This window comes from Lithobates pipiens, unplaced genomic scaffold (assembly GCF_037356315.1).
Source record: "Lithobates pipiens isolate NorthernLeopardFrog02 unplaced genomic scaffold, aLitPip1_a1.2 Scaffold_8, whole genome shotgun sequence".
NCBI lineage: Eukaryota > Metazoa > Chordata > Amphibia > Anura > Ranidae > Lithobates > Lithobates pipiens.
Window position 1 is genome coordinate 246756208 of NW_027507903.1, and position 23238 is coordinate 246779445.

The 23238-nt window shown below is 42.0% G+C and overlaps 1 protein-coding gene across 1 annotated transcript in view; it reads right to left on the reverse strand.

Moving 5' to 3' along the window:
• Positions 1-23238, reverse strand: part of CAND1 (cullin associated and neddylation dissociated 1) — a 58057-nt gene that overhangs the window by 20754 nt on the left and 14065 nt on the right. The window contains exons 2-7 of the mRNA XM_077469480.1: positions 15040-15183; positions 8449-8603; positions 6952-7075; positions 5392-5648; positions 3417-3522; positions 1637-1782 (exon numbers count right to left, since the gene is read on the reverse strand). Coding sequence (XP_077325606.1) covers positions 1637-1782; positions 3417-3522; positions 5392-5648; positions 6952-7075; positions 8449-8603; positions 15040-15183 — 932 coding nt within the window. The remainder of the gene's footprint in view (positions 1-1636; positions 1783-3416; positions 3523-5391; positions 5649-6951; positions 7076-8448; positions 8604-15039; positions 15184-23238) is intronic.

A 23238-nucleotide genomic window follows, 5' to 3' on the forward strand; every position in this document is an offset into this window, starting at 1 on the left:
CAATATTGGATGCCTGTGATCTCAGGTCCCTCATACAGCACTGCATTAAAAAAAAAAAAAAAAAAAAAAAGGCATGATTCTGTGATGAACATCACTGCATGGACTCAGGAATACTTCCAAACACCACAGTCTGAACACAGTTTGCCATGCCATCCATAAACGCAAGGTAAAGTTCTATCATGCAAAAAAGAAGCCACATCTGAAGACAATCCAGAGAAGCCGCTGTTGTCTCTGCAAAAGAGGATTTTAAATGAGCTCTGGTCCAAAGTGGAAAACTATTCTGTGGTCAGATGAATCGAAATCTCACATTCTTTTGGCAACCATGAGCGCATTGTCCTTCAAACTAAAGAGGAGAGGGACGTTTCGGCTTATCTGCACTCAGTTCAAAAGCCTGCATCTCTGATGGTATGGGGACGTATTAGTGCATATGGAATGGGCAGCTTGCACATCGGAAAAGGTATCCCCAATGCTGGAAGATATATCCAGTTTTTTTAGGCAGCGCATGCTTCCATCCAGATGTCTTTTTGGGGGGAGGCCTTGCATATTTCAGGTGGACAATGCTAATTTGCATAACGCATCTATGACAACGGCATTGCTTTAGTGCAGCCAGGTGCTTTACTGGCCTGCCTGCAGTCCAGAACTTTCGCCAATTGAAAATATTTGGTGCATTCTGAAACAAAAAATATGGCAGACAACCCAGGACTGTAGAGCCGTTTGAACATTTTTCAGGCAAGAACAAAACATTCCTTTCCCAAAACCCCAGAAACTGGTCTCAGTTTGCAGATGTTTACAGTGTTAAAAGAAGAGGGGATGCTACACTGTGGTAAACATGTTCCTGTCCAAACTTTGAGAGGTTTTGTTGGAATCACTGTAAATATTACCTTTAGGGGTTTCTTAAAGAGGGATTTCACTGTAAAAAAAAAAAAAAAAAATATATTAAAAGGCAGCAGCTACAAATACTGCAGCTGCTGACTTTTAATAAATGGACACTTACCTGTCCCAGGATCCAGCAATGTCGGCAGCCGAGGCCGATCGATCGCTCGGCTCTCAGCTGCTGCCGCCATTCTAAGTGAGGGAATCAGGAAGTGAAGCGTTGCGGCTTCGCTTCCCAGTTCCATACTGCGCATGCGCAATAGGAATGGCCCGCACTGTCTCTGGGACCCTGTGTGTCTCAGCGCGCCACGACAGGAAGAGGCATAGACTCCCGTGGGAGTCTATGCCTGGAAGTGGGTGCAAATACCAGTCTTAGACAGGTATGTGCACCCCCTCCCCCCTGAAAAGGTGCCAACTGTTACTCCGGAGGAGGGGAGGGTTCTAATGAGCGGAAGTTCCACTTTAGGGTGGAACCCCGCTTTAAAATGGTACAGTTTCTCAGTTTAAAATTGTATATGTTTTCTATTTTCTATTGTGAATAATATGAGTTTTTACGAGATTTGTAAATCGTTGCATTTTGTTTTTATGTAGATTTTACAGTGCCCCAACATTTTTGCAACTGGGTTTGTATTAAAACAAGATCATATATAGTAACAAAGTTAAGAAAAATATATTAAATCCAAAAACGTATTTTGTAATTCTACACAAAAAAAAAAATAAAAAAAAAAAAAAAAAAAAATGTGCTTAATAAATAAAAGGAAACCTTGATCATCGTCATCTGCTCCATCTGCATCCATAGCATTTTCATCATCCTCCTCATCATCATAGTTGTAATTTGGATCATAGGTTAAATATTTAAGACAGATGTTAATAATGGTTGATACATGTGGATACACTTCCTTTGGGCATCTGTACAAAAACATTTCACAATAATTCTGTTAAAAACTTTTATAAATAGGACATTTTAACAAATGTTTTTAACCACTTCCATATCTGGTCTATTCTGGCACTCCTCTCCTACATGTAAAAATCTTTTTTTGCTAGAAAATTACGCAGAACCCCCAAACATTATATATGTTTTTTTTTAGCAGAGACTCCGGGGGATTAAAATAGCGATTGTTGCAACAAACCGTTAGCCCAATGTTTTTGTATAACGTGAAATATGATGTAACGCGAGCAACGGGATACCTAGCATGTCATGCTTTAAAATTGCGCACACACTTGGAACGGCTCCAAAGTCTGGTACTTTAAAAAAAAAAAAAAAAAATCTCCATAGGTGACGCTTTACATTTTTTTTTTTTACTGGTTACCAGTTTAGAGTTAAAGATGAGGTCTAGAATTGTTGCTCCTGCTCCAATGCAAGCGGTGATAACTGGCGTGATTTGAACGCACTTTACATAGGAGTTCACTTCTCTGCATGAGCACGCGGGGCACTTTACATTTTTTTTTTATGTAACTTTCATTTTACTCTTTTCTCTTTACATTGTTTATCATCACTTTTATTCCTATTCCAAGGAATGTAAACATACCCTGTAAAGGGAATAGTGCGCGATAGGTCCACTTTATGGAGAGATCTGATATACAAGATGTCCCGTCCCGCCTGTAAGAACGATCAAGCAGCTAAACTGCCGCTATGACTGTTCTTATGGAAAACAGAATTGCTGGCCAAAAAAGATATTTGAATGATGCCTGCAACTGCAGGCATCATTCAGATATCCCTACACAAAGTCCAGGGCATCATATGATGTCCTTGGGCTGGAAGCGTGCTTTTTAATGTGAACAGGTGCATGTACAAACGCCAAACCAATTATACAGGTCATATATTCAGTACTGCATAAGGCCTGGTTCACACCTATGCATTGTTAGTTTTGCAGAAACACACTACAGTCCATTTAACATGGTTTCCTATGGGTCATGTTAATATCTGTGCCATTTATGGAAAGGGCCAGGGACCTTTTTATAGTTTTTGGTTTCATAGACTATAAATCGATCAAAAATGTGTATTGAAAAAAAAAAAAAAAAACGCAAACTGCAACAAGCATAGGTGTAAACCAGGCCTAACTTTGCCCTCTAAAAAAGGTTAGAGAGCTATTGCTATATATCCAACACAAACTCGCATTAGCCAAACCAGGCACAATGAATGTAGCAATTTTAGCAGGCAACTCTCATCACCCACTAATTAGTGAGAAATATTCAATCGGGGACCCCTACCTTACACTGCAATGCACCCAAAGGCAACCTCTATCGATATTGATATTGATTTAACTATAGGGAAAATCCACCACTATGGCTTATTAATGCAGGACTAACAACCCACTTAAAGCAAAAAAAATAAAAAAAAATAATAATTCTATTTTTTTTTAAGTTCAAGAGAAAATCTCAATCACAGTTTTAATTTGCCTAATTAGCCTAAAAAGGTCATAAATGTGAATGGTCGAGCTGAACTTTGCATAGTTAAGTTATTAGAATTACAGACATTATCGCTTTACGATCAAATCATTTATTACGTTTTAAAATAATGAACAGAAGCCATTAATTCTTACCGTCTTACAAAAGATTCAAATGCTTGAATGCAATACTCTCTCAGCTCATCATCATCAATATTACAAAATTTTACTACAAGGGGAATTATTTTCTCCAAATATTCACCTAAAATGAAAAAAAAAAAAAAAAAAAGCAAGATTAGAAAACAATGCAGCAGTTGCTTATTCAGAGTGATGCACTGTGTGACATCTGTGCACCTCTAACCAGCCTGCTGATGTTTTTCTTTGTACCTGATGCAAATTTCAAACATCTTCTGTCTGGATAGACCACAAACACTGAAAGTATTGGAAATCTTCACAGATAAGATTTTAACACTTTACAGGTTCTTTCCTAGTCTATACAAAACAAAAAACTATTTTTAGCTTGGCTTACACTTTGACTGCCAATGTGCAAGGTCCCAACAAACTCTTACCAAACTTGGCTACTTTGGGTTAAAGTGGATGTAACCCCCCAAAAAAGTGCTTGTGCTACTATGTAATTTTTCCCTTCCCATCTTGTAAAATACCAGGTTGATCCTGCCAGTTCCAGAGTCCCCCTGCTTGTGCTGACCATGGTAATCAGGTAATCATGGCTGCTGATACACGATTAGTGTGGTCAGGTTACGTGCTTCCGTCATCCTGCTGCTCTTAAAGTTTCTCCCCGTCAGCGTGAGAGCAGCTCCCCTCCCATGGCTATCCAGGTGCAGTATAGATATAGATACGTGTACCCTCTCCAGGGCAGGCTGCCATCAACAATAGTGTATGTGATTTCTTAAAATGAAAAGGCTAAATGCCTCATCCCACACGGCCGCTGTGCAGTCATGCGATCCCGTGCTGGCCAGCTGACGTCACAGGGAAATTTTGGCCCCTTTCTCTTCTTTCCATAGACCAGCGGAGGGGGGTCACGTGACCGCACAGCTGCAGCGTTAGCCCTTGTACACACGGTCGGACATTCTGACAACAAAATCTGTCTGATTTTGTCCGAAACTGGTGTTGCATACACACGGTCGGACAAAGTTGTCGGAAGATCCGATCGTTCGGAACGTGATGACATTATTTAGTTACGACGGTACTACGTTCAGGCTAGTAGCCAATAGCTTTGGTCTAGAAATTTGATCTGAGCATGCATGGCACTTTGTCAGATCAGAATTCTCTACACATGATCGGACCGACAAAGTCCGATCGGATCATGTTGTCGGAAATTTTTTATATCCAGCTCTCAAACTTTGTTGGTCGGACATTCCGATGGAAAAAGTCCGATGACGCCCACACACGGTCGGATTATCCGACAACACGGTCCGATCGGACATTTTCCGTCGGAATGTCCGACCGTGTGTACAAGGGCTTAGGAGGTATTTAGTCCTTTCATTTATAAAAAAAATAAAAAATTTTTTATGGAAGCATACTCCAGAGAGGATACATGTAAAGTCACAGTGACTTTACCAAACACTTTAATAGCAGACACATAGTGAAAATTATATGATTTTTGTACATTAGCCAATCAAAAAAAATAATCACTGCCTACTTGTACAGAGATTTAACAACCTTCCAAAGAGGCAAAGCAAATGGAGAATTTCGAACCCAGTTCCACAAATGGGCAAATATCTTACAAACTTCAAATAGTCTTCCTATGCATTTAAACCAAAAGGAGTCTTAAGGCTGGGTTCACACTGAAGCACGGAGCGGCTCACAGCAGGGGTCTGGTGTGTCCCCGTTCACAGTTTCAGGTCCGATTTCAGTCCTAATTCAGACCTGAAACAGCCGTTCACACATACCCTGACATGTGAATTGAATGCAGGGAAAACCACATTCAATTCGCAGTAGTGTGAACCCAGCCTTATTCATAGCTACGATTAAGGCCCCTCAGAGCTGAAACACTTACTTCATTATTTACCTTCATGCAAAAATATGTAGAACTTTTTCCTCAGTCTCTTCTGTCATCAATAAAACCTTACCCATTCAACATTTTTGGTTGGTTAGCTAGTCCTGCACTTACCTATTCTGTGGCCTGCTTGCCTACTGATAGCAGCAATGCACTGGATATATGTCCTGGTGGTAGACATGGAGTCATTTTTAGAAAGCTCTGTCAATAGGTGTTCAATGAGGTCAATGAACACAATGTTGCCACAACTCATAACCAGATGCCCAAGAGCAATAATGGTTCTTTTTCTTACAGCAAGTCTTGGGCTCGTCAACTGTGGAAGTAAACAACTCAAAATTGATGGGTGGAAATTAACAAGCAATCCACCTTGCCTGGAAGAAGGGTAAAAAACAAAAAACACACACAGGTTAGGGTAGAATTAATCAATCAATCAATCCTTCACTAAAATAAAAAATACACCTAACAAGTTTTAATCAAGCTTTTACCAATTCAGCCCCAGAAGATTTTACCCCATTCCTGACCACAGCACTTTTTTACAATTTGGCACTGCGTCGCTTTAACTGACAATTGCACGGTCATGCAATGCCGTACTCAACTAAATTTGCGTCTTTTTTCCACAAATACAGCTTTCTTTTGGTGGTATTTTTTCACCTCTTTTTTTTGCGCTATCAAAAAAAAGAGCAACAATTTTAGAAAAAAAAATTTTTTTTTTTTTACTTTTTTGCTGGCATTTTAATTTTTTACTAGTAATGGCGGTGATCTGCCATTTTTTGCAGTATTGCGGCGGACAGATCGGACAATTGACATGTTTTTGGGACCATTGATAATTATAGAGCGATCAGTGCTATAAATATGCATCGATTACTGTATAAAATGTCACTGGCAGGGAAGGGCTTAACACTAGAGGGCGATCAAGGGGTTAACTGTGCATCCCCTCACTGTTATAACTGTGTGGGGATGGGACTAACCAGGAGAGATGACAGATCACTGTTCCACACACAAATCCCTGTGCTGGCTCTCGTGCCATGCAATAGAGTTCTCTGCTGTGCAGCGGGCGCTCTCCTGGGCAAAGCCAGAGATGGCTTGTCATTCTGAATGAACTGAGGACGCTTACATGCACCCTTTTAGTTCATTTACAAGCCCTGCAGCTTTCAAACTGTCAGGCGGTATGGACTTGTCGGCAGAGGTCTGACATTGCACATCTGATAATGGGTGCAATGCTTTCCAGACCATAATATTAAAAGCACATTTCTTTAGAAATACGTACATATAATTTTCTTAAAAAAAAAATAAAAAAAAGAAATCATCTTCTGTAATTATATGCACCTCACTATTAACAATTGTCAAAAGTAATAATTTGTAATAATGAGTAGGGTAAAGTTTTGACTTTTAAAATAATTAAACATATTAAACAAGTACAAACGCACACAAACTGTCTGTTTGAACAACCTCTTCCCCCCTCATTTTTATTATGATGTTTCATAGAATGCAAATGCTGTTACTTTGATGAATCCCTTAAAACATGACTCTTAAAGCCCAAACACACTTAAAACCATTGCTCCTTGCTCAACTTTACTCAATAAGTAGCAATACAAACATGTCTTTCAATCCACTAAATACAGCCAATTTATGTAGATCGTTTTAGAAACACATCTTCAAGGCTATGGTTGTTACCTGCTGAGCATATCAGCCATAATGTCCAAGGCTTCCAATTGGACAGAAACATCCTCTTGTTTTGCAATAGCACTTGTCAAACGCCCTGTAATTTTTTTGCAAACATTTGCTGCCAAAGCAGACCCTGTAAAATAAAAAGAGATAAGATAGGTTCTAAAAAGCTAGATTTTAGACATCTAAGCAAATTGACAATTTTTTTAATGGTTAAGTACAGCTTTTAGGATCTGATCCAAAACTATGTAGATAACAAAAAGCTAATAACAGTCTTACATAATTTATCCATAATTTCATATACAACCAACTGGCATGAGAATATAATATTTAATATGTTTTTTGCATACAAAAAGGTGCTAAATTACTACAATAGATCACATCTGGCACACCCTAAAAGGATCCTTAGGAAGAGATATAAAATATCAACATTTCCCTAAACTTAGGGGACAAATGATGCTGTAAATACCCTGCAGGCTATCAGTTTTTTTTTTGTTTGTTTTTTTTATTAAAAATCTAGACTACAGCTTAAATGCTTAAAGTGGGATTCCTGCATAACAACCATAAATATTCTTAAAAAATGTCCACTCCCTCCACCTGCTACGTACTCTATAAACATAAATAAATCTGTATACTTACCTTTTTTCAGTCTGCTTTGCTCACAAGATCCTGCAGCTCTGACTTAGTCCCTCCCCTGTGTCAGGAAGCGATTAATGGTAGGGATTTTCAGGAGCAGTGATGTCACCCACAGGCTTCCATGCCCCAGCCATTGTAGGCGTTCCCTTTTCTCCCCTGCAGTTGGCCACTCTGACGCAGGGAAGCTGTGGGATCACACGACCGGACGGGTTTAAAAAAAAGTTAGTGGTGGTAAGGTTCTTTACCTTAATGCATTTTCTGCATTAAGGTTTAAAAAAAATAATAATAAAGAAAAGAAAAGAAAAGACCCCCCCCCCCACTTACTAGAGTATTTTCTTGATTAAGAGCTGTGCCTGAGAGCAGCAATGCTGCTCTCACTCCTCAAAGTACTCAGGCAGCAGCTGGAGCCATTGGCTTCTTCTGCCGTCAATCAAACCTTGTGAGGAAGTAACAGGGTTGGGCAGAGCCTTGTTGTGCATGTCTACAGATGCATATAGCCCCCGGCTTGGGATCAAGCCCACTCAAGTGCCCCCACAGCAAGCAGCTTGTCATGAGGGCACATGAAAGGGAGGTAGAGACAAAACCGGCAGGGGACTGCAAAAAAAAAAAAAAAAAAATGGGATAGGGACCGCCCTGCTATGTGCAATTAAACAACAGTAAATACAGCATACTTATAACAATCACTTTAGGTATACAAATCTTTTTTAAATAAAGGAGGCAAAATATGTAGCAGCAGGGGGTTGGGGGCATTTTTAAGAATAGTTAAAAATTAGGCAGGAATTCCACTTAAGCTTTCTAAAGTCAATTATACAAACATATTGCTGATCACTATTTTATACAGCAAGACAAAAGTTTAAAGATGTAACTCACCACTGGATGCAGGGGGAAGCTCTCCAATTACAGTCTTCAACCCAATACTAGATATATCACGTAGCTGCTCCTTGTCAGACAACATATTTGTACAGAGTGTGTCGACAATGGTCTCAACTTGATACTCCTTTACTTTACTTACTAGAGGACCAAGGCTTTATGTAAAAACAAATCAGTACTGTTAGAAATTTACACAAAGGAACAAATATACACCAATTTTAAGCTGGTGGGTGAGCATACATGCAGGGCACAGCAACATATCCTGTTGAATTTTGTAGTAAAGCTTACATTGTCTATGCTAGACATTAGGTTAAAATCCTTAAGTATAAATGGCTACTGTTTAATTTTAACAATAAGGGCCAAAGAGGACTGAAACTGAGTCACATGGATGTAAATAACACTTATGGTAAATAATACATAAGTCAGAGTTCAGTAAATGGAGTCTATTGTCATAGCTGCTGTTAAATAAGAGTCAGCATGCTCTGCTGAATGGTTTGCAGAGCACTAGACCCAAACCCAAAACGCACTTTTAACATTAAGAGTAAAAGGCAGATTTCTACAAGCTTGCAGTTACCATAGTACTGGTGCATAAACATGTTTAAAGAACGAGAGCTTTAGTCTTATCAAGTTCAGTTAATTTTTATTTGCTACACGCGGGGGTCATGGTAAGGGCTCATTTCCACTTGCTTCGGCTTCAACAAGGCGGCGGACAGGCCTTGTTAAAGCTCTCTGAACGCTAGTCAAAGCTCCCGTCACTATATAAAATGGTTAGCTTATAGTCCTGTTTGCACCAGCTTTGGCTTTGTTTCAAGAATTATACCCCGTGTAGCTTCATTGGTGCTTCAAAGCCTCCATAGAAGTCTATGACAAAGCTCGCTTGAAGCCCCACCGAAGCACCAAGCAAAAGCAGTTGTAAACAGGACTGAAAGCCAATTATATTTAGTGATAGGAGCTTTGACTGGCATTCACAGAGCTTTAACAAAGCATGTCCAAAATCATGTTTTGAAGCAAGTGTAAACTAGCCCTAACAGCTAACATGTTTGAGTATCATCATTCACCCTTCATCAGGGTTCAAGGCCGCATCACAGTTCCTTCCAAATGCCATTTCAGTTTCATTGCATTACTGTTGCATTTACATTGACTCCTGCTTCTATATACCTCCACCCACCAATCATTACTGTGCAGCCTTGTGTGAGGTCAATGTGAACATAAAAGGCAAAACTTCCCAGGATTTGAGAAATATTAGTGGATCTCTAATCCTAAACTCCCTAAAATGAAACTGTGACCTAGCTATTAACATTCAAGTATGTATATACACTTCTTGAGAAGACTTTGCAATCAATGATAAATTACAGGTAAAAGCATGGAAAAATCAAGGCATTTAACCACTTGCCGACCGCCTAACGCCGATGTACGTCGGCAGAATGGCACGGGCAGGCATAAGCACGTACATGTACGTGATTTGCCTCCCGCGGGTCGGGGGCCCGATCGGGCCCCCGCCCGGTGCCTGCGGCGGTCGGTTTTCGTTCGGGAGCGATCCCGGACGAGGGGACGGCCATTCATTCATGGCCACCCCCTCGCGATCGCTCCCGACGAATAGAAATCCCCGGTGACATCACTTCCTCTCCTGTAATGTAAACACAGGAGAGGAAGTGATGTATTCTCTCCTCCGTGTCGGTATTTTTCGTTCCGACACGGAGGAGAGCGGATCAGTGAGTTGCACCAACACATCCCACACACAGTAGAACATGCCAGGCACACTCACACCCCCCCTTTACCCCCCGATCACCCCCCCAATTACCCCTGCCCCCCAGTCACAGTGACACCAATGTCATTTTTTTTTTTTTTTTTTTTTTTTTGCATTGGTGTCATTTGTGACTGTAATAACTGTTAGGGCAGTTAGAGTTAGCCCCCTTTAGTTCTAATGTACCCCCCTAACCCCCCCAATAAAGGTTTAACCCCGTGATCACCCCCCGTCGCCAGTGTCACTAAGGCTGGGTTCACATTGCAGCGGTTTATGAGAACGAATGTGATTCGCACCGCACTGCAGTGCAAATCACATCCGATCTCTGTGCGATTCGAGTTCAGCCATTCGCCGCACCCGCCGCACCCGCCACACCCGCCGCACCCGCCGCAAATTCGCACGGGACCCTTTTTTTGGCCCGCAGCAGAATCGGATCGCATGGGTGTTCACACCATGCGATCCGAGTTTGCAGATCGCACTGCGATATGCGAACTGATCTGGGGGTGTCAGTAACATTTCACTGACACTCCCAGCAGTTCGCATAGGGCAGTGTGAACTGCCGCCGGGAGGCATGCGATGCGGGAACCCGCCGCGGATTCGCGGCGTTTCCGCATCGCTCCAGTGTGAACCCAGCCTAATAAGCGATCATTTTTCTGATCGCCGTATTAGTGTCCCAGGTGACGCTAGTTAGGCAGGTAGGTATTTAGGTTCGCCGCAGCTTTTTATAGCGCCAGGGACCCCCATATACTACCGCATAAAGCCCCCTGATTGCCCCCTAGTTAACCCTTTCACCAGTGATCACCATATAACTGTTACAGGTGACGCTGGTTGGTTAGTTATTTTTTTATAGTTTCAGGGCACCCGCCATTTATTACCTAATAAAGGTTTAACCCCCTGATCACCCGGCGGGTGTCATTTGTGACTAATAACTGTTAGGGCAGTTAGGGTTAGCCCCCTTTAGTTCTAAGGTACCCCCCTAACCCCCCCAATAAAGGTTTAACCCCGTGATCACCCCCCGTCGCCAGTGTCACTAAGGCTGGGTTCAGATTGCAGCGGTTTGAGAACGGATGTGATTCGCACTGCAGTGCAAATCACATCCGATCTCTGTGCGATTCGAGTTCAGCCATTCGCCGCACCCGCCACACCCGCCGCACCCGCCGCAAATTCGCACGGGACCCTTTTTTTGGCCCGCAGCAGAATCGGATCGCATGGGTGTTCACACCATGCGATCCGAGTTTGCAGATCGCACTGCGATATGCGAACTGATCTGGGGGTGTCAGTAACATTTCACTGACACTCCCAGCAGTTCGCATAGGGCAGTGTGAACTGCCGCCGGGAGGCATGCGATGCGGGAACCCGCCGCGCATTCGTGGCGTTCCCGCATCGCTCCAGTGTGAACCCAGCCTAATAAGCGATCGTTTTTCTGATCGCTGTATTAGTGTCACAGGTGACGCTAGTTAGGCAAGTAGGTATTTAGGTTCGCCGCAGCTTTTTATAGCGCCAGGGACCCCCATATACTACCGCATAAAGCCCCCTGATTGCCCCCTAGTTAACCCTTTCACCAGTGATCACCATATAACTGTTACAGGTGACGCTGGTTGGTTAGTTATTTTTTTATAGTTTCAGGGCACCCGCCATTTATTACCTAGTCTCACTAGTGTACCCCTAAATTTAGGGGTGTCTACTTTCCAAAATGGGGTCATTTGGGGGGGGTTTGTGCCATCTTGGCATTTTATGGCCTTCAAAACTGTAACGCCCTTAGAAAGCCTGAAGGCGGTGCTTGGTTTTCGGGGCCCCGTACGCGGCTAGGCTCCCAAAAAGTCCCACATATGTGGTATCCCCGTACTCAGGAGAAGCAGCAGAATTTATTTTGGGGTGTCATTTCACATATGCCCATGGCATGCGTGAGCAATATATCATTTAGTGACAACTTTGTGAAAAAAAAAAAAAAAAAAAAAAAGTTTGTAATTTTCCCGCAACTTGTGGCAAAATATAAAATATTCCATGGACTCAACATGCCTCTCAGCAAATAGCTTGGGGTGTCTACTTTCTAAAATGGGGTCATTTGTGGGGGTTTTGTGCCATCTTGGCATTTTATTGGCCTTCAAAACTGTAATAGGTAGTGAGGAGTGAAGTCAAATATTTACGCCCTTAGAAAGCCTGAAGGCGGTGCTTGGTTTTCGGGGCCCCGTACGCGGCTAGGCTCCCAAAAAGTCCCACATATGTGGTATCCCCGTACTCAGGAGAAGCAGCAGAATTTATTTTGGGGTGTCATTTCACATATGCCCATGGCATGTGTGAGCAATATATCATTTAGTGACAACTTTGTGAAAAAAAAAAAAAAAAAAAAAAAGTTTGTAATTTTCCCGCAACTTGTGGCAAAATATAAAATATTCCATGAACTCAACATGCCTCTCAGCAAATAGCTTGGGGTGTCTACTTTCTAAAATGGGGTCATTTGTGGGGGTTTTGTGCCATCTTGGCATTTTATGGCCTTCAAAACTGTAATAGGTAGTGAGAAGTGAACTCAAAAATTTACGCCCTTAGAAAGCCTGAAGGCGGTGCTTGGTTTTCGGGGCCCCGTACGCGGCTAGGCTCCCAAAAAGTCCCACATATGTGGTATCCCCGTACTCAGGAGAAGCAGCAGAATTTATTTTGGGGTGTCATTTCACATACGCCCATAGCATGTGTGAGCAATATATCATTTAGTGACAACTTTGTGTAAAAAAAAAAAAAAAATTTTTTTTTTGTCATTATTCAATCGCTTGAGGCAAAAAAATAAAATATTCAATGGGCTCAACATGCCTCTTATCAATTTCCTTAGGGGGTCTACTTTCCAAAATGGGGTCATTTGGGGGGGTTTTGTACTGCCCTGCCATTTTAGCACCTCAAGAAATGAGATAGGCAGTCGTAAACTAAAAGCTGCGTAAATTCCAGAAAACGTACCTTAGTTTGTAGATGTGACAACTTTTGCGCAAACCAATAAATATACAATTATTGACTTTTTTTTTACCAAAGACATGTGGCTGAATACATTTTGGCCTAAATGTATGACTAAAATTGAGTTTATTGGATTTTTCTAATAACAAAAAGTAGAAAATATCATTTTTTTTCAAAATTTGCGGTCTTTTTACGTTTATATCGCAAAAAATAAAAATCGCAGAGGCAATCAAATACCATCAAAAGAAAGCTCTATTTGTGGGAAGAAAAGGACGCAAATTTTGTTTGGGTACAACATTGCATGACCGCGCAATTACCAGTTAAAGCAGCGCAGTGCCAAAGTGTAAAAAGACCTCTGGTCATTTACCAGCAAAATGGTCCGGTCTGAAAGTGGTTAATTGCCTACGTGCAACACTTGTCATCCTATTTTTATTTACTTTCAATTTGAACCTGCAAGGAATTTGACCACTTCAAGAAAAGTTAATTTGCCAACACAGCCACAGTCCCCCCCCCCCCCCCCCTTCCTAATGCCATCTTAAAGACCTCTCCTCTTCAAGTGCCCAACTACTGCTGTTTATACATAAGCTTTTGGGAAAGTAGCGAAAAAAAAAAATAATAAAAATCAAGTGAGAACTCAGTCAGCTGACATAACATCCAGATAATAAGCAGCAGTCTCAATGGTAGAACAGGGTCTAGAAGGAATCGCAGTAAGGCTGCTATATATATATATATATATATGCACCGAAATTTCGGCCGCCGAAACATATCGGCCGAAAATGCCCTTTTCGGCAATTTGCCGAAAGGAAAAAACGGCCGATAATTGAGCCGAAAATGGGGCGGGGCCTGGGGGCGGAACTCCGCCCTGCCCCTGGTGCCGCCCATGATGGGGGAGAATAGCGCAGGACTGATGCAGCCTGCGATGCCCTTCTGCAGTGAAGAGAGCCGTCTGGTTGAATAGAGCGCCGGGAACATCACAGCTTTAATTTCAATAGCTGTGTGTTCCCCGTCGCACGCCGTCACACACAGCCCCTCCCCCTTGTCCGGGGAACCTAGATAGACAGATCACCTGTCCAGATTGGACGGGTGATCTGTCTATCAAAGTGCCTGGACAAGGGGGAGGGGCTGTGTGTGACGGCGCGCGACGGGGAACACACAGCTATTGAAATTAAAGCTGTGATGTTCCCGGCGCTCTATTCAACCAGTCGGCTCTCTTCACTGCAGAGGGGCATCGCAGGCTGCATCAGTGGGGGGCATCGCTGGCTGCACTTATCTCTTTTATCATGTCGCCAGTCTCTGACCACCTCCTGTACCATGTCGCCAGTCTCTGACCACCTCCTGTACCATGTCGCCAGTCTCTGACCACCTCCTGTACCATGTCGCCAGTCTCTGACCACCTCCTGTACCATGTCGCCAGTCTCTGACCACCTCCTGTACCATGTCGCCAGTCTCTGACCACCTCCTGTACCATGTCCCCAGTCTTTAAAAACAGTCATTTTCGGTATCGGTGCTGTTTCGGTATCGGTTTTCGGCCTAGTGTATTTTTCATTTTCGGTATCGGTTTCGGCACCAAAAAACCCATTCGTGCAACATACATACATACATACATACATACCTCCTGCTTGCAGGACTTTAACTTCATGCCAGCGCATCGCCCCAGCGCGAAAGGACTTGGGCTTTCACACAGACTGCAGGGGAGGTGTTTTTCAAGCGCTATTTTTAGCCTAAAAGCGCCTTAAAAACACCCCAATGTGAAAGGGGTCTAAGCACCAGGATGGACAGCGGTCAGTTAAAAATTGATAGGTGGAGATGGTAAAGGGGTTTTAAGTGACATTTCCAATTAAGTGGAGGATACAGAATCAGTTGGAGGGTGGTTAATTAGCAATACTGGTTTAAAATGTAAAACTTACCATTTCACAGCTAAATTCTGAACTTCCCCATTCTTGTCTTCTAATAGTTTTAAAATCATCTTTACCACTTTCCTTTCACTATCATCATCCAACTTAATAGAGTCCTTTTGAAGTTCCGTCATCAAGTCATTTGTTGCCATGAACCTGCAAGATCATTTATAAATGGATTAAACAAATGAAGTGCATTTGTGAGGAATGGAAGTAAACCATCTAAAATGCAACAAGCACTTTTACGTTTGACACATTTACAGTAGGGATGGGCGAACTTTGGTTGTTCGGATGTTTGGTGAACAACAAACAATATTAAAGTCTATGGGACTCTCGTTTCAAAGAGAAACAGTTTTTTTTCTGGGATTCCTGGATCAGGGCCTGGAGAGCTTTGGGTGGGATGAAGCCTCAACCCCTTAGACCAGCTCTTACCTGGCCAAGGCCCTAAGCCAGAAGATGTGCAGAGAAATGCTGTTAAAAAGGTATAGTTGGTGTACAAAAGCATAGGGGTGCTGTGAGGCTGTCTGTGGACCATTCCAAAGTTCCCCATCTCATACCTCACAACCTCAGAATGAGGGACACCCCAGGGAAGAAGCGACCGACGGCACTCTATGTGCACTGCGGCAAAAAGAAAAAGTCTCACTGATGCATACAAACCCCAGCACAATCATTAAAATAAGAAAATGGAATAAAAAGCTTCCATTAGAAAACTATTGAATTGTGCGTTAGACAAAGTGTGGAAGGATTTAGGAATGTGTTATATACAGAGTGCTTAACTCTGTACATAACATACAAAGGGGTCAATGTGGGAAAGTCCTGTCCCTCACCACCTGGACCTTGCTTTATTACCTGCCACTCCATTTGCCCACCACAAGTGAAAATAGAAATCCCTGTGTGACAGTGCTGGGTGTCTATGTATGCCTGCATAAACCTTCTAAGCCTCTGTGACAGCTGAAGATAAGGATATTGCCAAGCTCCACAATTTCCTATTGGTCCATCAGTTTTAATGGTCAGTCTCATTTTCTCCAATTTTCTTTTGCTGTATGCTTGCTCCCAGTTACTAACTCTGAGGTACTGAAGACAAACTGGGCCAATAAAATTTTTAGAATGCGGCAAGCAATGGCAGCCTACATATTAACCCAACAGCACATGCGTCTCCCTCACCCACCTAATAATGTTTGACATATATTATATTAGGCCTGAAACAACTAATCGATTATGAAATTAATTGATTACTATTTTCATAATCGATTAATGGGCCAGTAACATAATGGGGTTAAAAAAAAAAAAAGAGCCCTTTATAGTACAAAAATATAAATCGCTACTGTAAATATTACTTTCACTGTTCTACAGTAAAAAAATGAACCCCTTCCAGTAGTTATCTGCTTTTTTTATACTATAAAGGGCTAATTTTAGTCTTTTTAACCCCATTATGTTACTAAACGTCTTAGGCCTGGTTTACATCTATACGTTTAATGGTGCTTTTTGCAGAAACGCAGTTTCTACAGTTCATTTACACGGTTTCCTATGGGACACGTTCATATTTGTGCTGTTTTCAGCTGCTGCGTATTTGGAAAGGGTCAGTGACTTAACACAAAACAGTGATTTTTTGGTTCAATATACTTCAATGGAGAAGCTGCAGAAAAGAATGTAATGCGTTTTTTGCATCAATTTGTGTTTTTTAATCTGCCCAAAAAAAAGCAAATTGCAGTAAAATTACGTGCGTAAAAGTCAAACGCACAGCAAAAAACACTGCAGAAACAGATCAAAAGCTGCATAGGTGTGTACCGAGCCTTATGCTGGCCACACAGATCAATTCAGATGAAAAATCTTTGTACATTCACTGAAAGAATTTCTTTTGAAATTTTCACTTAATTTCTGAACAAAAACCACATATACTGTCTGCAAATTCCTTTGACCGAGAAGTTTTCTATTTCCAAGTTTTCCTGTCACTGTGGTTGAAAATGAACGTCAATTTGACCCACTTTATTTATTTTTATTTTTTTAAGGCTATTAAGCGATTAAATGATTAATCGAAACAATAATCGGCCAACTAATCGATTATGAAAATAATCGTTAGTGCAGCTCTATATTATATTTCACAGTATATGACAATCCACTACCGATACTCTGTATTTCAATTCTGCACTGCACTCCTGTTCCAGTGCTGAGTTATGCGTATACACCTAGCACTTAGCCATTCAAAGCACAGGTTTTGTGTGGTTTATTATACTGTAACATGCATCTAAACAAGAAAACTGAAATTAAATATTGTGTCAGGATGTGGGCAGGGTCTTGGCTTGTTATGAGGGCTGCATAATTTACGTGGACCATGATTAAGAAGTCAGCACAAATAAACATTTCTTAAAGAGACATTCACAGTGTTTGCCCGTTTTTTGGCTGTATTATTTTTTAGGGTCATAAGTACAATTCCTATTATTCTCCCTTGGCCCAAAGTATATTGTTCGCCAACAGCTGACAGCGCTCAGGAAGGTTCCCCAAAAACATGGTCAAGACCCACCTGCCTGCCCGATTGACAACTGGCTTGACTTTTCAGCATGCAGTGGAGTGCTGGAAGACAACAGAAAGCAGGGACTGGCAGCCCCCGTGTTCTGTTCCGTGTGGACCAAGACCTGACCATTGTGCAGCCATCATCCAGCTCTCAGTCCTGGTGGTGGCATGGGACAGCTGCAGTGTCACACCAATGCTGCAGGAGAAAGGCAAGTATTTAGGTTTTTATTGTAATCCTACAATGCACCTATAACAGAATTTTGAATGAGCAGCATGACTGGGATTGTATGGTGGCGTTATTCCTTTTAAAGAAGGCTAGCTGCAAATATATAAGAAAATATGGTACCATTCTTAAATGTGTAACTCCAGGATTTAAGCAAATCTTTTTGCAGAAGAAAAAGAAACGAAATGTCGCACACTGGAAATCCAAAAAGTTGCTTGATTGTAATCTTTATTGTCAAAGGTTGCCAGACAGATACAGGAATTGCAGTTGACATGTTTCACAAGAGTGTAGCTTGCTTGTTCACAACCAAAAATCTTTTTGCAGATGCATGCATGTCTACCTAAACAATGCCCTTCATAAACCGATTTCTGTTTATTACCACCAGCTGATCATTTTCAGGTCTTTATTAATAAAAGCTGCAGTATTCTCATGTCTTCCGATAAAAAATAAAATAAAAAATAATGCTTATCCTTTAACCACTTCAGCCCCGGACCATTTTGCTGGCCAAAGACCAGACCACTTTTTGCGATTCGGCACTGCGTCGCTTTAACTGACAATTGCGTGGTCATGCGACGTGGCTCCCAAACAAAATTGACATCCTTTTTTCCCCCACAAATTCAGCTTTCTTTTGGTGGTATTTGAACACCCCTGCGGTTTTTATTTTTTGCGTTATAAACAAAAATAGAGACAATTTTGAAAAAAAATAAAAAATAAATTTTTTACTTTTTGTTATAGTAAATATCCCCCAAAAATGTAAAAAAAAACATTTTTTCCCCCTCAGTTTAGGCCCATACATATTCTTCTACATATTTTTGGTATAAAAAAAAAATCAAAAAAAAAAAAAAAAAAAAATCGCAATAATCGATTGGTTTGCGCAAAAGTTATAGCGTTTACATAGTTGGGGATAGTTTGACATTTTTATTATTTTTTTATTTACTAGTAATGGCGGCAACCAGCGATTTTTATTGCGACTGCGACATTATGGCGGACACATCGGACATTTTTGACACATTTTTTGGAACCATTGTCATTTATACAGCAATCAATGCTATTCAAATGCAGCGATTCCTGTGTAAATGACACTGGCAGTGAAGGGGTTAACCAGTGGGTGGCAGTGTAGGGGTTAAGTGTTCCCAGGGGTGTGTTACTGTGGGGGGCTGGGCATTCTTTTAGTGAACACTGATCTCTGCTCCAATCACATAGAGCAGAGATCAGCGTCACTTGTTGCTAGGCAGAACGGGGAGATGCTGTTTAAAAACATTTCTCCATTCAGCCGCCCCATGAGACAATCGCGGGTATGCCCACGGCGATAGAGTCCGCTGGACCCGCGACCGGACTCACGGGGTCCCGACCAACACGCAAGCGATGGCAGGGCGGCATTTAAAATTGGACGTACCTGTACGCCAATATGCCTGCCCGTGCCATTCTGCCGACGTACAAATCGGCATGCGCCGGTCGGGAAGTGGTTAAAGTAGTGATTATCTGCTTTTTTTGTACTATAAAGGGCTAATTATTTTTTGGTGCTTTTTGAAGAAGCGAACTACAGTTCATTTATACAGTTTCCTATGGGACATGTTCACATCTATGCTTTTTTTCAGCCGCTGTGTATATGGAAAGGGTCAGGGAAATTTTTTAATGCAAACCTGTGCTGTTTTGGTTCAATATACTTCAATGGAGAAGCTGCAGAAAAGCATGTAATGCATTTTTGGAGCAATTTGTGTTTTTTAATCTGCCCAACAACAAATTTGCAAAAAAATAAGAATGCAAAAACGCGAACCGCAGCAAAATTACGTGCGCAAAAAAAAAAAAAAAAAAAAACACACAGCAGAAGAAGATCAAAAGCAAACTGCATAGGTGTGAACGGAGCCCAATGCTGGCCACACAGATACATTTTCAGATGAGAATAGTCAGGCGAAATTCAAGGAATGAAAGAATGTTTGAAATTCTCACTTGTTTTTAACATTCCGTTTTTAAAATGGATGTAATTTATGAACGAAAACCACATACGCTGTCTGAAAATTCCTTTGACCAAGAAGTTTTCTATTTCTAAATTTTCCCGTCACTGTGGTTGAAAACGAATGTAGATTTGACCCCACTAACGATTAGAAAATAGAACGAACAATCTTAAATTTTTTTTTTTTTTTTTTTAAACTTAAAGCGGGAGTCCGCCGGGACTCCGCGTTTTTTTTCTTCTTTTTTTTAAAAGCCAGCAGCTACAAATACTGCAGCTGCTGACTTTTAAAATAGTGACACTTACCTGTCCAGCGCGCCCGTGATGTCGGCACCCGAAGCCGATCTCTAGATCGTCTCTCGGGTGCTGCCGCCGACATCTTGGGTATGGGAATCAGGAAATGGAGCCTTTCGGCTTCATTTCCCGGTTCCCTACTGCGCATGCGTGAGTCGCGCTGCGCAATAAGGACGGTCCCCGCTGCCTCTGGGATCTGTGTGTTTCCCAGCAGGCAGCGGGGCACTTGCGGAAAGGGGCGTAATCTACGCCCCTTTCCGCAGAGAGCTATCCCGGAAGTGGGTGCAGATACCTGTACTGTACAGGTATCTGCACCCCCCTCCCCCCGAAAGGTGCCAATTGTGGCGCCGGAGGGGGGGAGGGTTCCGATGAGCGGAAGGTCCACTTTAGGGTGGACCTCCGCTTTAAAAAAAAAAAAAAAAAAAAAAAAATCTGATCTCTGATCATATTTATCAGATTCACCCTTTAATAGTATATACAGTGTACCTCTTCTAATAGTTTATACAGTACATCTCCTCCAATAGTATATACAGTACATCTCTAATAGTATATACAGTATATCTCTTCTGTGTTATTCAAAGAGTGGAACCGATATTTTACTCCCTAAACATATAGTTGGTTATTTATATTTACCACTGCATATAGATATTTAAGAATAAATTGCCTTTTTTCAAACTTTACATATTAAATACCACATTTTTTTTTTTAAGGTTATTAACCGAATAATCGAAACAATAATCGGCCAAATAGTCGATTATGAAAATAATCGTTAGTTGCAGCCCTATTAAAGTGTACAAAAACGTGGTTGCTTCTGTATGGCACTGTGATGGCATTGATGGGCACTGTGTGGAGCATGCCCAGCTGAACGGCAGAGGGAGCTGGGAAATAAATATGAAAGATATAAGGTACAAAAGGAAAATTTTTAAACATTTTGAAGGGTACAGATCGATTTCTATTGCTCATTACATGTGAGTAATGAGTTTAAGGCCCCATTTCCACTAGTGGAACTTGTCATGCTACTATGGACTCAAATTTCCAAGAGAAGTCACAGCCCATTGATTTCAATGGCAAATGTTCCCATCTATGCGACTTTGATCCAGAGTGCAACGTTGGATCAAAGCTGCATTCAAAAGGCACTTTAACCAGTTAAGGACCGCTGCATGTAAATATACATCGGCACAATGGCACGGAAAGGGCACAGGTACGTGCCTGCCTTCCAGCGGGTGGGGGGTCTGATCGGAAGTGGCTTTCACTTCAGGAGCAATCCGGGATGAGGGGTTTTGGCCACCCCCTCTTGATCACTCCTGGCTAATGAGAAGCTTCCCCTGCCTGTGTAGTGTAAACACAGGCAGGAGGAAGTGATGTCACTCTCCTCAGGGCGGTCTTTTTGACCGGGCGGCGAGGAAAGAAGACATCATAGTAAGTGCACCAACAGTCCACTGACACATAGGTACACTTTTCACTCCAGTCATCCCCTTTGCCCCCCCCCCCCCCATCACAGATTACAGTGATCATTTATTTACTGATCACTGCATTTAGTGTCAGTTGTGACTGTAAAAAGTGTCAGGGCAGTTAGTGTTAGTTCCCTGTAGGTCGAGGGTAGCCCCCTAATAAAGATTTAACCCCTTGATTGCCCCCAAGGGAACCCTTTCACCCCTTTTTGCCAGTGTCACTAAGCAATCGTTTTTCTGATCGCTACATTAGTGTCACTGGCGACGCTGGTTAGCCAGTTAGTTATTTAGGTTCCCCGTTGGGTTTTTATATAGCGTCAGGGACCCCCATATACTACCCAATAAAGGTTTTAACCCCCCGATAGCCCCTTGTTAACCCCTTTCACCAGTGATCACCGTATAAGTGTTACGGGTGACGCTGGTTAGTTTGCTTTTTATAGCATCAGGGCACCCGCCATTTATTACCCAATAAATGTTTAACCCCCTGATCACCCGGCGGGTGATATCAATTAGGTTTTAGGGTCATATAGGGTCTGCGTCTGCGTCGCTACATTAGTGCCAGTACCACTAACACCCACACGCAAAGCATACACCTCCCTTAGTGGTATAGTATCTGATCTGATCAGATCAGATCTATACTAGCGTTCCCAGCCGTTTAGGGTTCCAAAAAAGGCATTGTTAGTGGGATCAGTCCAGATACCTGCTAGCACCTGCTTTTTGTCCCTCCGCCCAGCCCACCCAAGTGCAGTATCGATCGACCACTGTCACTTACAAAACACTAAAACGCATAACTGCAGCGTTCGCAGAGTCAGGACTGATCCCAGTTTTTTTTGGTAGCGTTTTATACAGTCGCCGACAGCCTAGGTGCTTGTTTACCTGTGAATCTCACTAGTGTTCCACTAAATTTAGAGCCCAAAATGGCAAAGCGAAGGTACACTAGTGAAGAGGCCTACACGTTCCTGAGCATGACAGATAGTGAAGAGGAAGTCACTCATCTGTCAGATTCAGGCTCAGTGAAATAAAAAACAAATGCCCTTAGAAAGCCTGAAGGGCGTGCTTGGTTTTCGGGGTCCCATACGCGGCTAGGCTCCCAAAAAGTCCCACACATGTGGTATCCCTGTACTGAGGAGAAGCAGCAGAATGTATTTTGGTGGGTAATTTCACATATGCCCATAGCACATGTGAGCAATATATCATTTAGTGACAACTTTGTGCAAAAAAATAAAAGTTTGTAATATTGCCGCAACTTGTGGCAAAATATAATATATTCCATGGACTCAACATGCCTCTCAGCAAATAGCTTGGGGTGCCTACTTTCCAAAATGGGGTCATTTAGGGGGGTTTTGTGCCATTTTGGAATTTTATGGCCTTCGAAACTGTGATAGATAGTGAGGAGTGAAATCAAAAATTGGCACCCTTAGAAATCCTGAAGGCGGTGATTGGTTTTTCGGGGTGCCGTAAACAGCTAGGCTCCCAAAAAGTCCCACACGTGGTATCCCCGTACTCAGGAGAAGCAGCAAAAATGTATTTTGGGGTGCAATTCCACATATAACCATGGCATGTGTGAGCAACATATTTTTGTAAACATTTTAATTTATTTTTTTGTCATTATTCAATCACTTGGGACAAAAAAATAAAATAAAAATATTCAATGGGCTCAACATGTCTCTCAGCAATTTCCTAGGGGTGTCTACTGCCCTGCCATTTTAGCACCTCAAGAAATGAGATAGGCAGTCAAATTAAAAGTGTAAATTCCAGAAAATGTACTCTAGTTTGTAGAC